Source organism: Thunnus maccoyii, chromosome 4 (genome assembly GCF_910596095.1).
Source record: "Thunnus maccoyii chromosome 4, fThuMac1.1, whole genome shotgun sequence".
NCBI lineage: Eukaryota > Metazoa > Chordata > Actinopteri > Scombriformes > Scombridae > Thunnus > Thunnus maccoyii.
Genome location: NC_056536.1, coordinates 6,804,743 through 6,822,598, shown reverse-complemented (window position 1 = coordinate 6,822,598; position 17,856 = coordinate 6,804,743). Strand labels below are relative to the sequence as shown.

General features: G+C 38.9%; 1 protein-coding gene across 11 annotated transcripts in view; it reads right to left on the bottom strand.

Annotated features, from left to right (window-relative positions):
* Nucleotides 1–17,856, bottom strand: part of LOC121895364 — a 204,273-nt gene that overhangs the window by 105,352 nt on the left and 81,065 nt on the right. For 7 of the 11 annotated variants that reach the window (XR_006095758.1, XR_006095759.1, XM_042408434.1 and 4 more), the window contains exons 2-3: nucleotides 11,316–11,435; nucleotides 10,389–10,462 (exon numbers count right to left, since the gene is read on the bottom strand). Coding sequence is in view for 9 of the 11 variants with exons in the window: in XM_042408434.1 (XP_042264368.1) it covers nucleotides 10,389–10,462; nucleotides 11,316–11,435 (194 nt within the window). In the remaining 2 variants the exon portion in view is untranslated. Of the gene's footprint in view, nucleotides 1–6,032; nucleotides 9,946–10,388; nucleotides 10,463–11,315; nucleotides 11,436–17,856 lie in introns of those variants that run through there. The other 4 variants (XM_042408430.1, XM_042408425.1, XM_042408432.1 and 1 more) reach the window with 3 other exon arrangements.

The following is a 17,856-nucleotide window of genomic DNA, read 5'->3' as shown; positions in this document are numbered from 1 at the left end:
CATCACAAGCAGCTCCAGAAGCACAAGCAGCTCTGAATTTGGTCGAGGCGTATTTTTTCCACTCGTACTTTTTTGATCTCTTACAGCAGTAAGTAGTCGTTTATCTTCCAGAGCTGCACTGTAAAACTCTGAGCAAGACATTTCTCTTCATTAGTGCAACAGAACATTTGTTCCGCACATCTGTCCAATTATTTTTCATTGAAGAGAAAACCCGCTCCACATACCCAGCAGAGGATGGGATGCTGAGGACAAAGGACACCACAGCCAGGATGTTTGGAAGGTCAGCTGCCTGGAGAACTGCCATCCACCTCTCAGCTGTTCCCCTGGACACCCACTCCTGATGCTCTGTAAGGCGCTCTAGAATGCTGTTGGCAGCGACATACTCATCATAGAGCTCATCTATGGAGATGTTAAGCCTGCCAACCAGGTGAGGCTGCTCGGTGATCTTCTCCATGTCAGGTGAAAGAGCCAGTTGTCCTCTGAAAAGTTGAACCACTTCTGGGCATAACTGATGGCGGTGTTTAAGAGGGCCATAAACTCCTATCAGCATCAGATGGAGAGAGATGCTGAAGCTTTTGTTTTGTCAGGAAGCCATAGAACCCATCATCTCTTCTCTGACTTCATCCTCTCAGAAAAGAGTGCATAATGGCATAGAGGTCAGCTGATGTGGTGTTATCTCTCTCAAGCTTCTTGTCCACCTCTTCAAAGACGGACAGGACATATTACAGAAGAGGAGGTAAAACTCCACAAAATCAGCCTCCTCCTCAACTCCAACAGTATCCCCATTCAACCTCAGCACTGCTTGCAGGAGCCTTGAACAGTCATCACTAGTGCTGATAAAATACAACTTCAGAGGAGTCCAGCTCTGCAGCAGGCGAGTGAATGCAGGGTTGAGTGACAGCCATCTGATCACCATGTGGCACAGGATTTTATGGAACTCAACATCACAAAAGGCTCACAACTCCTTTAGGGACTCTCCTTTTGGCAGAGATGGAAAAGAAACTGTGGACTTCAAGGACAATATTTTCCACATCCACTGAGAGCTGATCCAGGGCATGTTTGATAGTGTTCTGGATAATATGTGCATGGCAGTTGCCTTGGAGGAGGTCACTGTTGGACTTTATCTTCAGTTTTGTGAAGACTGAATTGTGGATGCCATCATTAAAATTTGTATTGTCTGCACTGAAGATACATGATCCAAAGTCAGGCCAAGGTTTTCAAGAGAGCTCAGGATGGTGTTGACTATTCCTTCAGCTGACTCATTTGTATTTTCAACAAAATCAGTCAACTTGTTGATGACCCCACTCTCTGGAGTGAAAAACTGTACGGCCAAAGGAAACTTCTTACGATTGCCCTTGTTAGAGGCATCTGTTTGTATAGAGGATGGGAGTGGTTTCTCAGCACTTTTTAATTTGTTGATCACCTCCTCTACTGCCTTTGGAGCAAGGACATTTGTGACCACTGCCTTGGCTTTTGTCCTCCCACAGGACATCTTTCTGGCAACGCTGGAGTCAGTCAGTGTTCAGTGAGTCAGCTTAAGCACACAGTCAGAACTGTTGTAGCTCACACTGCGCTTCACAGTATGATAGATATGTGCTAGCTCAGTAGCAGTCAAGGAAAAAAGGATGCAATATCACTGTATATATGAATAGTTTATGTATATAGGATATTAACTACCTGTAGAGTATATGTATATGAGCTATTTGGACTTGTAAGATATGTGTAAAAGGTAATATATACGTATATATACAGTACTATGCAAAAGTTTTAGGCACTAAAAGTGAAGTGAGAATGCTTACAAAAATATTGCTATAAATTGTTTATATATAATATATGATATATAATATAATATATATATATATATATATATATATATATATATATATATATATATATATATATATATGTAGCCAGATTTCATATCGTAGGCCAATCTGCTTGGGTTAAATACTAACACTCAGACTGTCAGAGGGCAGAACGGGAAGAGACAGCATCCGAGTTACACCAACTTGGATGTTCGCTGTTTACAGTTCTCCTTGATCAAGTAACTTCAATAAACATTCTCAGCAATAAGACATCAAAGGCTCGTATGTGCTTCTCTCCACTGAAGTGTTGACCATCGCTCAGAAATATCCACAACAACATATATATATATATATATATATATATATATAGTATGTATAATTATTATTAGTAAAATAGCAAATATTATTTACCACTCAGCTGTTAGCTGTTACTGTTTACATTATATGAGCCTTAAATATGATACACTTTCACTTTTATAGTGAAAATAATTACAGTGTTTATATCAACCAGATTTGAGTTTATAAAATCAATATGATTATTATACATACCATATCATCCTCTGGGCCGGTTTGACTATGGGTTAGATATAACAGATAGTCAGACTTCAGATAGACGTCTAAATTCATCCGTTACACATACCAGTTTAGTTCTTCACCATCTTAAGTAGGACTACGGTACAATGAATTCTGGGTAAATTAAGACCTTTTTCAAAACAAAAAAAATGGCCAACCAAGTAACTGCATCCAGCCGCTCAGCTCCATTTACTCCAGCAGAAAATATATGTCTTTTGCAGGAATTCAACAGGGACATTTTACTTGGAAAATTTAGTGAAGAGTGTAACAAAAAAATCTTATATGGAAAAAAATTGCAGCAACAGTGAACAGCGTTAATCCCACAGTTGAGAGGAGCATCGAAGACATTCAAAAAAGAAATAAAAACATGGTACAAGATGCAAAGAAAGAAATGTTTTCCTCTTTTTTCCCCCTGTCTCTTTTTGTTGGGTGCTACTGGTCAGTTGGTGTCACTGATTGTTACCATAGTAACATGGGTCTTAGGCCTGAGTTAGCCTGGGGGTAAGGTGTCTAATTTTTTTGGCTTAAAATTAGTCAGTCTTTATTTTTGTGAAACAGTCGAAGTTGCAGTCGACTAATCTATAAGCAAAATTAAGAACTGGTCTAACACTACAGACCAGTCTAAAATACCTTTGTGAAAGCGGCCCCTGGAGAGGCTTGGGGGGAAAAGGAACTTTGAGAGTGCTCCTTGTGCCCTCTGCAGCCTCTCGCTTCTCCTATGATTTTTTCCAGATGCATGTTGTTTGATGTCACAAATTCCTCCGTGACTAATGGAGAAAACCCTGTGACAAACGGCGCAGTTGGGCTGGTACAAATTCTCGCTCATGCATCCCAGCCATTGGTAATATTTTTCCTATTCCCTTCTGTATTTCTACTATCTCTTCTTTTTTTGCCAGTGGACCACGCTTGTAGGTCGCTGTTTTTAAATCTTGTGCCGCTGTCAGGCGTATCGTAGCAATGCTGTCACTCACACTTTTCATTGGTTGTCATTCTCTGTTTTGGAAGTGGAACATAACTTGAGAGACAGACTGAGGAATAACAGAGCAGGAGGGTTTCCTTCTATCATATACAAATTGCCTTGTATTAATAGTCTAACCTGTAATATCTCTCTCCCAGAGACTTGCACTGAATTGATTCTCAAAAATACAGAACAAAGCACATCCCACATCAGTTCAATACAGAACATGTCTTTTAGTTTCCAATTACGGAACAATTCCATATTTTATGGGGCGGCTGGCCACCCTAAACTAACAGTCTTCTAGAAATGTAACTTTTTGCCAATTTTGTTATCCAAACACACTGCTGACCCATGATTCTACTCAGGTAGCTGCTGTGACTCACAAGCTAGCGGATAAGTGTGATGTTATATAAGCAATAATTATTTTATATTTATATTAAATATATTATTATTTTGTCTGGATACATTTATGTATTCACCTCAGAGTGCAAAAATATTTTATACCCATACAATACAATACAAGACATAATTAGCACAAGGAAACATGATCAAATGATGGTGAAGGTGAAGGAAATATGGCTATGAAATAAAAATAATGAAATTATACCAGATCAATCCCCAAATCAACAGCCAAACCAACAATCCGTCTTCCACAAGGACAGGCCCCCCTGTTCAATTAGGGAGTAGAGATCCACTGTTTACATGTTTTTTGCAAGACAAATGACTCATTTTAAGACCTGGAATGTAGATTATCCTGAAAACTAGAAATTTGCAAAATTTATATTCTGATAAATGCAAATATACTGAAGATGCCAAAATTCCATCATGACTGAAAGAAGACAGAAATTATGTCTTTTTTACTTATAAAGTGGATAATTATGATATTAATCATAGTATTCATCCTCCTTGAACTGGGCTCAAGTCACAGTGAATGATGGTGGACAGACACGCTGCAGTCCTAGTATATGACTAGCGCAAAAAAGTTCCCTTTCATCTCTTTGTCTTCCCCCTACTCTCCCACTCCTCTCCACACACACTCCCCCAACGCTCCTTCTTCTCCTTCTTTCTTTGCTCTCAATCGCCCGACGGCAATGTGACTCTCTCTGGCATCCTTGCCGTACTCAAGTATCAGCATGATGTGGCTTGACATACCTGATAAAAGATGTTCAATGCGTTTTTTTTTTGTTTTTTTTTTAAAAAAGCCCAACATCATCTATTGCCTCTCATGATACAGCTGCTGGAACAGAACGAGGCAGAGCTGGCGGTGGATACGGTCGCATTGTAATTACCTCTAATTACCTTGTCTAAAAACAGACACATATCATACATCCACACACAGGCAGATAGATTCATACTCTTCAGCATGTAATCATGCTGCAAACATCATAATAGGTTTTTGGTATGAAAACGTTATAATGATAGAGAGTCCTAACAATTATTTTTTTCCCCCTGTCTTCTCTTCTTCTGATCCCCTCCTCCCTCCCTCGCTCACACTTAGGTCTATTGTAAGAGTTGTGAGACTTGTTTTGAACAGTATGATTTCATATTGAGGTGGGTACAATGTAAAATGATTGTCTCACTACCTATGTGTGTTTCTTGGGAGGGGACGGCAAACAAATAGCTTCACAAGAGTGTGTAACGAAAAATAGAAGAGATCCTTGTGTATGTGCAACCGCTCTCTTCTTTCTATTCCTATCACTCACACAGATGCAAACACGCTGAGGCAGACGGTGCAAGAAAACACACACTAATGAAAACTTGAGTACACACTTACACAGGTGCGCACATACACATACTCAAGCACACTCTGCCAGTGGCTGTGGTAAAGCTTCCTATTTGCACATGCTAATACTACTCTGCCTTTTGCCGCATTAGAACTTCCTCCAGGCTGTGGATTGGACTGCTAACAGTATCAACTTTATTTACCATTAAGGCTACTAGTCGTGGTCACATTATATCAACTACTGTCTGGACTCAGAAATGAAATTAAAATACAAGAAGAAATATACTAGTATGTGCCCATAGAGATATATGTAGATAAAGAAGTAAAGACATGAAGAATCAGGAATACACACCCAAGCATGAACACACACGTACAGTTATACGCACACATACAAAACACACAAACTAACACCGACAAAGAGGACATATTCATACACACAAAGCGTACACACACACACACACACACACACACATCTTGCAAGTGGAATCAAACCAGAATTTTGAAGTCATCTTAACCTGGGGCTGTTGCCCTGGCAACCTTGTCTTTGAGGAAGAAAATTCCTGCCAAGGATCCAGAAACAGGGTGGAAAATCACTCGGAGCAAAATCAATAGCACGTCTATGGCGCTGCATTGAAACAGCACCATTATACAGGAAAACATGTCTGGTGTTCAGTGTGTAAGATAATGCTGTGAAATAGGTAGGGCTTCAACTAACGATTGTTTTCATTATCGATTAATCTGACAATCATTTTCTTGTTTAATCAATTAGGTGTTTAATCCATAAAATGTCAGAAAATGGGGGGAAAACGTTGATCACTGTTTCCCAAAGCCCAAGGGGATGTCCTCGAATGTCTTCTTCTATCCCAACCAACAGTCCATAACCCAAAGAAGTTTGCTGTCATAGAGGACTAAAGAAATAAGAAATATTTACATTTGACAAGCTGGATTCAGGGAATTTCTCCAAACAATTATCAAAATAGCTGGTGATTAATTTAATAGTTGTCAACTAATCGATTAATAAACTAATTGTTGAAGCTCTAGAATTAGGAGAATAATGGGGATATGGGTCGGAAGGCTAGAGAGCGCATCGTTTAGAAGAAATCTATTATTCCAGGTGAGAAACTCCAAACTGCTCAACAACGCTGTGTTCAAAGTTTCAATGATTTTACATTACTGTCGTGTTTCTGCACTCAATTTCCAGAGATCATATGTCAGCCAAAGAGTGGGTGCATGTGAGCAGGTCAACTTTCTATCCATGGTGAGTGATGTCAGCAAGGTCGTATGACATCACACATTAGGGTGGGACCAAAGCAGGCAGCAAAGTGTCAAATGCTAGAAGGTTATTTTTTTATTTAATGCCATGATACACTGTTTCAGAAATGTTGAAATACTGGCAGGGATAAATGTTTCTTTATACTGAGGGCAGACAAATATGATTAAAGCTAAAAAACCCAACATGATCTACAGTTTAATTGCTAATTTAAGCAAGAGCAGAGGTCACTTTGTTATTGCTCCACAGTATAAAAACTGAATTAAACATCATTATGAAATCAGAAATGCAGGTGCACAGCTGTTCTGTTGAGTTATTGGTCTACAGCTGAACAAAATGTTCAAAACAAAATACAGAGAAAAAAAAAGGAATCATTGAAAATGAAAATAAATAACTAAATTGAATTAATATATGCTGTTTGATAAAACAGAGGCACTATCAAATGTATAATGCATGTTAATTCAGAGCCTCCAGTCTACTGTTGCAAAATGAATAGTTGATATTCCTGAAATTCAGACACACGGGCTGATACTAAAACTATTCAAGCCTTTCCACTTATAAAAGTGTTGCGTATGAGACACTTTATTGTGTTTTTTCAAATATAAATGTAGTTTTTTTTTAATAAAGAGAAATAAAGGTTTCCAATTTGACAATCCACACAGTTCATTACATTTCATTATTCCCAACCTTCCATTTATTTATTGGTATTTATAATATAATACCATCCGTGTGCTATGGGCCAAGGCACAGGAGGACAGGAGCTGCCACTGTCAACCTACTGTAGGACATGAAACAGATTGTTACGTGTAACGTGTAATCTTTAATGGAAGATTTAATCTCACAAACCATAGAAGCTGCAGTTGGACAGGAGAAGAGGAAAAGAAGAATTAAAGTTGAAAGCTGCACAAATTCTTTTTTGGCCACTTGGGGGCAGCAGAACAAGCTGTACATCACCTTATAAAACTGTTATGGGAAACACTTGCCTATTTGAACGTCCAGCAGAAACTGAGAAATATTAGCATTCATTTAAAGTCTAGTTTCAGGCCACCTGATGAATGAGTCCAATATTTGCTTTCGTTTTTTCTCTGTTTTTGGTCTCTTTCTCTTTATGTGCTAAATGCTCCACTACTATGTTCACCAGCTAGTCGCTAACTTTGTCTGTTTACTGTTAAGTGTTGGGCAGGTAGCTATAGTAGATTTCTCAGAGCTATTTTGTTGATTACCGAGGTTGTTGGGAGTGGAATTTGGGGCTGTAAAAATCAACATTAGCGAAAATATCCTAAAAGGCTTCATAGAGCTGTAGGGAACTGCAGAAGATAATTGTGAACTCTGAGCAACCCCTTTGACATTACAGATAGTCACTCACTAAAGTAAACCACTTTGATCCACTGTTTATACAAAAATGAGAGATTAGTGCAGTTTTAAGGCTAAAGAAAATTTTGGCATTCATCATAGAAAAATGAGCTGCAACTCAGTATTTATACACTATGTTTAAATTCACATGCATGTCATGATGGTGAGTTCAATAGAGTGATAATAGTGTTATGAAAGAAGAAGAGAAAACTAGAATGAGAGGAAATAGAGAAAGAAAAGAGTGCTGTGGGAGTTGCCTGTCTGCACCTTGTTCTGATAGATGGCCTTGCCTGCAGCCCTACCACTTTTAACACTCAGCTTTAAAGAGCTTGTGTCTTGCATGAATACACACACATACACACACGTACACACACTTTGAATTGTTTGAACTCCTTTTGTATCTTCTGATGTGTTTGTGTCCCCTAAACACACTCTTGCAGAAAGCCCACTCAGCTCTTTTCCCATTCTTTACACACGAACCCCCACACATACACACAAACACACACACACATACACACACAGAACTTGTCTTCTATATTGTACCTGCACTCTTCTTTAATATCATGACATTCAGAGGTAATATGACAGCCTCGCCACAGCAGAGTGCCTGTACCTCAATATTCATCACACTGGGAGCTCCTCTCACCATAAAAGCAGTATTTTCTCATCGATACTAAGCCCAGAATTATTGTCAGTGGTGCTTTTGCATGACTGCATTTCTCTTTTCATACCATTGTGTTGGTGACTGGCACTAAAGCTGCCACTGAGTCCTGACTCACTGTTAGAAATGCAGGAATTTTTAGCACAGGTACTCCCAACGGGAAGGTAAACCTTAACCCTGGCACACTACTACTCACCCTAAAAGAGAAATGAAAAAAGAAAAGAAAAGGGGGAAAATACTAAGAAGTGCTTTTCTGTCTCCTTCTCTCCCTCTCGAGAACATCTGCTGTGCTTCAGCAGGGAAATCCTTAAGTCTACACAACAGATGGCAGTGATTGCCTCTTTTCAGTTCCTACACAAATGAGCTTGGTGTGTTTGTATATGTGCGAGTCTGTTTGCATGTGGGTGAAACATGGGGATGGAGGGCAGGAAAAAGGTGGCGTCTCATCTCATGAGAGACTGAGACAAGGCATTGTGGGCCACGGCGTGGGGCCCTCCCTCCAGTCTGTCCGTCTAGCGCCCCACCTGCCTGGTCCGAGCGTCCATCTGCCCATCGCACATAAACCCACTCCATCCAGCACCACCGATTTAACAATAGATTACACTGTTTTAGCACGTTGCATTGTCTATTTTACATAACGGCAGGCAGGGTCTGAAGACAGAAAATTACAACTGAAAATGAAATTCATCACAAATGAACAGCAGGAAGCAGTGTTATTGGCTCTCACCTGTCAAAGTCAAACAACATGGACAAAGTGAGCTGATTTTTGGCCATTGAAAGCAAAGTTTAGCACAATAAAACAAGCAGGTGTCATATATTCCATTCATTATATCTCTCAGTAAATTTCCAAGCAAAGATGAGATGATTTTAGGGCTGAAATACAACACGGGAGTATTCGCCTACTTTAAAACATCATTTTCTGTCTGTGCTGTTTTCACTGGTTTGAAGTAGGTGAGACTCAGCTGGAAAAAAGTGACGCCAACCAGGATTTGGAAATATAATGCGATGCAGGCTGTGGAGTTATTTATTAATATTGCCAGACTGTGTGATTGTCAGTGAATCACACAGCTCTGATGAAGCAGATTAGAGTTTTTGAGTTTGATAAATAATAGCTAAGGATGTTTTTTCCGCCCTCAACTTGCAATAAATGACTTTTTTGGCCACTTGGGGGCAGCACAACAACCTGTAAGCACAACATTGACACATTATTACCTTATATACTTGATATGGCGGACATTTTGTTATTAAGTATCCCACAGACTCGGGAACATTAGCATCCATTTGGAGTTGTGTTTCTTCCCACCTGGCTCAATATTCACTCATTCATTCAGCCATTTCATCTACTGTTTATATAAAACATTGAGATGAGCAGCTTTTACTTTGATTGTTGTGTGTTTAGTTGTGAATATTTTCTCTATTTTCTAGAAAACATATTTGAAACTGTTTCCAGAGGTTTTATATGATGGCTCAGTGAATGATGGGACACTGCGTTGGTTGCATACCGCTGGGATTATGTTGGGACTGTATTGGTTAAGTTTTGAAGTGATGATGTCTTTTTAAAAGTTGGCTCTGCTCAGGGCTCCCGGGACAGATGAAGATCTTCTGCATCGAGTTTTTGATAAGGAAAATAAGTTTTGTAGTGAACAAAGACTTCTTGTATGACAAGATCTTTCACACTTCACACATCAACAGACGAAACTGAACCACAGAATTATTGTTTTTAAAAATAAAGCTGAAATTGTACTGCTTTTCAACTCATGTTTGGGATCTTAATGACTGTAATTCATATTGCACTACAAAGCAAATACTTTAATAGCTTTAAAATGTTTTCCGGTTACAAACTGTCACTCTGTGCTACTGTTCAATAGTTTGATTCAAATATGCGACGTGTGCTGTGCTGCCTCTACACACTGAACTTTATGTGTCATGATTATGTTAATTCCTACTACGATTAGGTTCTCAGGGCACCAGAGTCTGAGATTTTAGACAGAAAGAATTGTTCTGTGTAATCTATGCGTACTCTACATCGGACTGAATGCACTAACCTTGTCAGTTGATGATAGTGGTGGGCGGATGCCCCGGGAGTCTTGTTTGCACCAGATAGATGACCTTGTGTTGTCTACAATCAGATACAGTAAGAACACAGAAAGTCTCCAGGCGATCGAAGCTGTCACACTTCATAAAGGAGACGTTGAATAAAAACAGCAAGGCAGGAAGAAAAAAGTTTTTGCCGAGTGGAAGAGCAGCCTCTGCACTGACTTCTGCTGTATGAATATCGATAGAATATATGTATGAATACGCTCCAAACTTTCCTCCCTAACTACATTAACACATACAATAAACTGCAGTCTGTGTCGCCTAAGTTTATATTCTCACTACAGCTGAAAAAAAAAACTTTTAAAAAGAGTTATAATATGTGGGCGGAACAACACTTTGTGTTTTTGACCTGTTTTAACATTTCAGCAGAAACTTTGTAAGACTTTATAGTTATCAAGAAACTCACATAATTGCAACAATGGAGTTAAAATAGATCCATAAACAAATTGTCAACAGCAAAATCAATGTGAGAAGTACTTAGCCAATGACATAGCTTTTTACTAGATTTATTTCTGCTAATAAGGCAGCTAGGCAGCTAATTGTGCATCTGCTGTATGTACATTTCATCTCATATCCAGTGTTTTGGTCAGGTGTTAAAGAAATTTCAAGCATCACTTCACTGGGTCACTCTTTTTTGTACTTGTTGCACTTTTAAAAACTGAATAATTTCAGTTACATCCCAAATCTCTCAAAAAAACTTAAGGATCTTAAATTTTTGTTTGTTTTTTTCTTTCAGCCAGTGACGCTCTCCTCAGAGCAGATTGGAATAGTTAATGCTCCAGGATGTGAATCAGATGGGAAGGGATATGTGTCAAACCACCGTAATCTTTCTTTATTTACATCCACAGCTTCCATCTCTCTCACTGTGTGTTTACCTTGGCAGTGGCTTTTCTGGGATCAGCTCTGTGTTGCCTTGGCCTCTGACCCTTCCCTCTATTCTGCCCACTCAGGTTGCATTCCTGCCTGCTGCCAGCCAAACAGGCCTGTACCAGTAGCTGAAGGAGAGACGGAGACAGGAGGTGAGAGGGTTGAAGATGGAGGGCAAAGACAGCAGAAGGAAAAGAACATCAGGGAAAGACAAAGTTTTCTATTCAGTATAAGGAAAACTTTTGATGCAAGTTAAATTTATTGGCCAACAGCATAGTAGAAGTTTACAGTTTACCCAACTGTAGCTACTGTCATGTTAAGTTTGCTGAGTTTGGACAGACTTTTTAAGAACTACAAAAAGCTAAATAAGCATGTTCTGTCATCAGGATGAAGCCAATAAATGGGCTTCTGAAAGAAATATTTATGTGTATCTGTGCCGTTAATCAGGTCCGACTGAAATCCATACTCCACTAAATCCAGGCTAAGAATAAAAACTGACTCTGCTCTGAGTTTCCTGGAGTAGAGTTTCCTTTTCATATGCATGTGATCAATTTTATTGATCCCACATTTCTCATGTTGAGCGACAAATTTGTCAGGTTTAATGTGTCTAGTCCACAGCTGGCAGATGAACTGTGTCATCTCCATTTCTGTGTGTGCCATCCTGAAATCTAATATTAGTTACTGTACATTGTAAATTGAGACATTTGCCATTTGAAAAACTCCATTTTAGAGATGATGTTTCTGGTTGACAAACTGATTATATCTTAAGAGACTGGATTTAAATGAAATAATGATGAAGCTCTATGTTCATTAAATGTGGAAAAAATGTATTTTCTCATTGTGAAATGATCACATAAAGCAAATACTGTTTGAAATCAACAGTAGTTTGAGTAGCAGTGGTTTATTACAAACATTCAATATGTGACTTTGCTGACGATAAGTGTCATCAAAGGTCTGTCTGAATTTTGACATCACAATAATTTCAAGTCAGTCCATTCTGTTTTTAAAAATCACAAATCACAGCACTGCCTCAGAGGGCAGCCTCTAACCATTTTATTGAAAGATGATATATCATATAAAAGTTCTACCCATAGTGGCAGCAACATTAACTACAATCCTCCCATAACTTTAATAAAGTAACAAAGTATTATTGTGACGATATATTAATAAGAGGGCAGCAGATGATAAAATATTTAAATGAATTATTTTAAAATGCACTGACAAGTAGCCTACAGCCCAACTATTAGTACTAATTAGTTGATATTAATATCAATATTTGAGATTTTGATTGATTTTTATATTCATTTACTTACATAAACAGAGATTTCTATTAAGGGTCATTTAAATGTGTTTGCTACAGAATCATGACCAAGATATGTATTGAGTGGGACTCAATACATATCTCAATACAAGTTCTGGTGGAAAAACTATGTAATGGAGACAATGTTTCTATATTACCCCAAACATATCTTAATATTCCGGTACTGCAATTTCTTGTTACTTATCAGCCAACATATATACCAAAAGCAAGATATCTGTGATAAGCTTTATACCAGCCGAATTATCAATCAGGCTCCACTGACAAATGACCTTTTATGATAAGGTATGAAGACTTCTTTGGAAAGTTCGCTTTAACACAGTGAAGTGTCTTGTCTTTGATTCTGGCATTTTCTAGATGAGAGGCATCAGCTCATTACCCGAAACAAAAAGTAGTCCTTGCCTGTGTTAGCTAGCAGTAGTCGGTACGTTTAGCGAAGCAACTGACATTAACACAAAATTAGCCACTAATAATGCTAGTTATTGTTATTATTGCTAATTATTGTTGAGGAGGACTCGCTCCTTTCATCACACTAACTTACAGAGAATTCTGGTTATCAAAAACGTGTTTAAGCCAGCGGCAGCAAAAAAAAGCCGTTGATGGTGTTGTAAGATATACACCTTTTGAGAAGTGCCTCTGCGTGGTAGTTTGATTAATGAAGGTTTATGTGGTGGAAGTGGTGGCTGGATCACCCAAAAATCTGTGATGACACCTAACTGGGTGGAATAATTATTTCATAGTTTTATTAATACAGAGATTTTACAGTTATGCTGACAGAAAAAAAGGACACATTTTACAACTCTTTTATGTTGTGTTTTTATTCTTTGTCATTCTTTGTACTGTTGTCTGTGATGACTCGAGCTAGAGGGAGTTGACTCACACACACACACACAGTGCAGCAAGTGATGGCACCAAACTTGACATCAGAGACTACAGAGCATTCTCATATTCATAAGAATGAAATATGAATGAGCTCCGGACGCATGAATACCATGGCACAGTAACACATTCAAATAAATTAAACATTCATATTTACATTTGCTACAAAGTGGATATTGCAGTTCCACTGACGTTGAATATTATATAAAGGGCATTTATGTTCAGGCACACATTGATTCTGTTTGAATTTGATGGAGACCGTAGCATTGCTTAGAAAGTATGTTTTCAAATCCTTCTGCTTTGAGAACGGACAGATAGCAACAGTGTCGCATAGTTCAATATTCCCTCCTCTAATATTTTGTGGTCCAACATAGAAACATCCAAGTATCGAGTACATTCAAATACAGAAAGTCCTTAAAGGGATAGTTTGTATTTTTTGAAGTGGACTTATATGAGATACTTATCCATAGTCAGCTGATTTGCGATGTGATGCAGTGTGTGGCATGTGTAGGAATACGGAAGGCAAGGTAAAGCAGTGAAAATATCCTAAATATAGGGCACACTTAAACTGATGTTGATTTTTTTAGGTGGTCCTTTATTTAGGTGGCTAAAATACGTTTTGCTGCTGGCCCCGTCCACAGCAGTACATTGCTTAGCTTCTGCTTCCCCAAACTAGGAACCTGCCAACCCAAATCTATGGCAGGTAATACCCTGACTATGGATAAGTACCTCATACAACCCCACTTCAAAAATATGAACTATCCCTTTAAAGCAACAGTTTGCTTGTTGCTTGCACACAGACTGAAAGATAATGTGAAACACCAATTTCCTGTTACAAGTGCTCTGTGTCCTCAGACCACAGCTGAAATTATTGGTCCTCTTGTCATTGGACCAGCTGAAGCAAATCACATACCTTTCTCTGCACCTAATGATAAAATTCGTTCAAAAGCAATAACACATTTGATTTATTACCACTTCTTTAGCTCAACATTTCATTTTTTGGATATTGTTTGGTACCCTGGAGAGGGGCTGACCTGTGTGAGTCCTGATTCTTGTCCTCTTGTTCAAAAATCTTTTTCTTACTTGTTTTTTGTCTTGTTTGTACATTCTACTCATATTTTTTGGCTTTTCTCCTGTTTTGTTTTTGTGGCAAAACACTTGTGCTTTCTTCCCTGACATGTGACATGGAGTGTATGCTGGTGTGAGCAGCGTCTTTGATCAGGATTTTGAATGCTGTGAGAAACAGCCCTGGAGTGAAATACAGAGCCCTGATCAGCAAAGGGGTGCGCTCACTGCAGCTGTCCAAAGAACTAAACTGTTTTTCCATTAAAGATTTGGAGAAAATGAACCTTTCATAAGTAGGTGTAAAATGGTAAAAGGGAATCTCTTTAAGATGATAACCTCATGAAATATATGGAGACCTTACCATATGCATTCCTGTGTTATTTATGTGTCTTTTCTTTCTATGGATCCTCATTAGTACCAGAATAAGCATTGGCTTTTCTTCCTGGGGTCCACCACACATACAGTCATATTTACAATTCATTAGGCACACCTGTGCAATCTAATGCAATCCAATACAACAGCTCTGCCATAAATTCTACATTTACGAAGCTTATACATTTTCAGTTTTTGTTGACATTATCAGAAAGGTGATAATTCTACTTTATGTTTATTATTGAGGTCGTAGTGGGTGGTGGTGATGTGCTGGAGTACATTATATTGAAAAGTGTTCCTAATATTTTGCCCACCCCATTAACATACAGGAGGGCGGCAGTGGAAGAATTATCACCTTTCTGACAATGTCAACAAAAACTGAAAATGTAAAGGCTTCTTAAAGGTAAAATTTATGGCAGAGCTGTTGTATTGCATTAGATGGCACAGGTGTTCCTAATGAAGTGGCCAGTGAGTGTACATACACATTATAATCACATAAACACAAACAAACCAGCTAATCTCATTGAATTAAAAATCAACTACATGAAGAAGGCAAACTAAATTGTTATTCTTTCAACAGGACATCAAGCTAAAAACAAATTATAAATCAATCACAGTTCAAGAATTCATAGCAAACTTGATTTTTTCTTTCTTGCTTTCACACATTTCATCCAAAGAAAATGGGTATGAAAATACATCACTTATTCTCTGCACATAGGTGACTTCTACTTTCACCCAGGTTTACATTTTAGTTCTTAAACCACAATTCAATTTTGGTCCTGAAATGTTTGGAGATACTGTTCAACAACATTAACGCGCCTGAAATGTCGGTAATAACCCCTCATTGCACAGGAAAGCTGTCAACACACAATTTGAACCAGGACATTCGCCTGTAAACTATGATAAATGTTTACAATTTGCCTAAAATGGCTGACCTGGGGGTTTGTTTGAAATACCATAAGATCTTCGGACTGCTCGTATTGCTGTCCCTGTCAGACTTCTTTTTAGTGATGTTGCACATTCCAAGATTTAAGCAATGAACTAGATGAGTACAGCGTTGTCATTATTAATCGGAAGGATGGTCCAAACTACAAAAGATCCAAACTGTAATAAAGTTATTCTTCAAACCTGTATTAATTGATTTATTAAGACTAGGGGTGTAATGGTACATGTATTCGTCCTGAATCGTCATGGTACGGACGTTAGTTTTGTGCATGCAGTTCTATGGAGGTGTCAGATCAGAAAATGCTTACGTGTTGGTTTGGAGAGCACAGACAAGCCACATAGTTTGTTGTTTAATTTAGAGGATTTATTGTAATTTTTGGCCACTTGGGGGCACATTAAATAGTTGTGGAGAATGTGTTAGCATCCAGTTGCTCATTTACACATCCATCACACATGGAACATGATTCCTGTCTGTCGTGTTTCCCTTGCCCTTTATGTCTCTGTCCTCAGCCAAACACTCTTCCTTATCCTTGCCATTCTCCACCTGTCCACCAGATGCCCCTGAACTTCCTGCTGTCTGCACCTGCTGCCCATTCCCTCATCGGCTCCTCAGCACTGGTCTCAGTCATCCGTTCCCTGCCAGTTCATCTTAGTTGCTTCATTAGACACTTGCGTTCTAGCCAACCTTACTCTGATTCTGACCCCAACTGTTCCTGTTCCCGTCTGTTCCTGCCATGTCAGTGGTTCTGACTTACTTACATACTGTTTTTGACCTGCCTGCCTTTCCACTTTTGGACATGCTTGCCTGATTCGGATTCCCCGTTTACCACTGTAAGCCTGTCTTTATGATCTTGAACATTAAAAGACATTCAAGAACATTCTCATTTAACCTGGCATCCAACCAGTCTGCAGTGTCTGCATTTGGGTCCTCCACCAGACAATTATCATTCATTTTGAGTTGTGTTTGTGTTCACCAGACAATTTTAAGTTCACTTTGCACTCACCTTCTAGATTTGTTGTGGTGTTTAAAGGTAAACTTAACCATTGTGAATATGATGATTTCTTAAAACTAGGTCACCTATGTAGTAGAAATGTGCAATTACATTAGAAATTGTTGCCCTATGACTGGAGGAAACTGAGGAAGCTGTTGATTCCACATATCGCTCTTAAGGGGGAATCCTACAACAACCAGAATGCATTACGAGCGTCCCATCCAATCCGCTACTGATGGTGTGCTTATGGAATGCAGGCAGCGAGTAGCTTTCCCAGCAAAGTGGCCAGGTAGCAGAGATGAAGTTAGTGAGCAGCGTTATCTCTTTACTGAGGCTTATTTTCATTCACAAAAAGTTTTTCCTCATGAACTCTGGATATATCGTACTGGTACCTGGAGTTAGTTATGTGGATCAATGTAAACTTACCAACACTCAAGTCAGAATGCTGTCAGAGTTGTCGGTGCCGGTGGACAGTCAAAAAACCTTCCAGTCTGCCGTCTCTATTTCAGATTGGTTTGCAACCAAACACTGTTTCTTTCATTGAGGCTAAAAATTCTGTGGTTTGTTGTCAGCGAAATCACGGAGAAACTCAGCACTGTGGAGTTTGTGTCAGGCTGCCGCAGTAACGTAGCGCCGATGTTCGCTTTCTCCTCCACATTCTTTTGTGTCTGATTCCACAGCACGATATTTGGCCTCATAAGTTGTAATAGTAACACCACATATCTCCTTCGACATAATATTGTAAAGCTTATTATTTGTTTATGTTAGTGTCAGTGTTAGGAAACTCAGCAGCTAAAGTTTGTGTGTCAGCAGTGCCACCGCTCTGCATACGCAGAGTGCGCAGAGTGCGTGGGGCCTCAAGTACCAGGCGGGGGCCCCCAAAATTAAGGTTGATAAAAATGTCATGATAATTATCGCATTATTATATTTTAACACAAATTGAAAAAATATATAAATTAGTTAAGGACAGGCCCACCG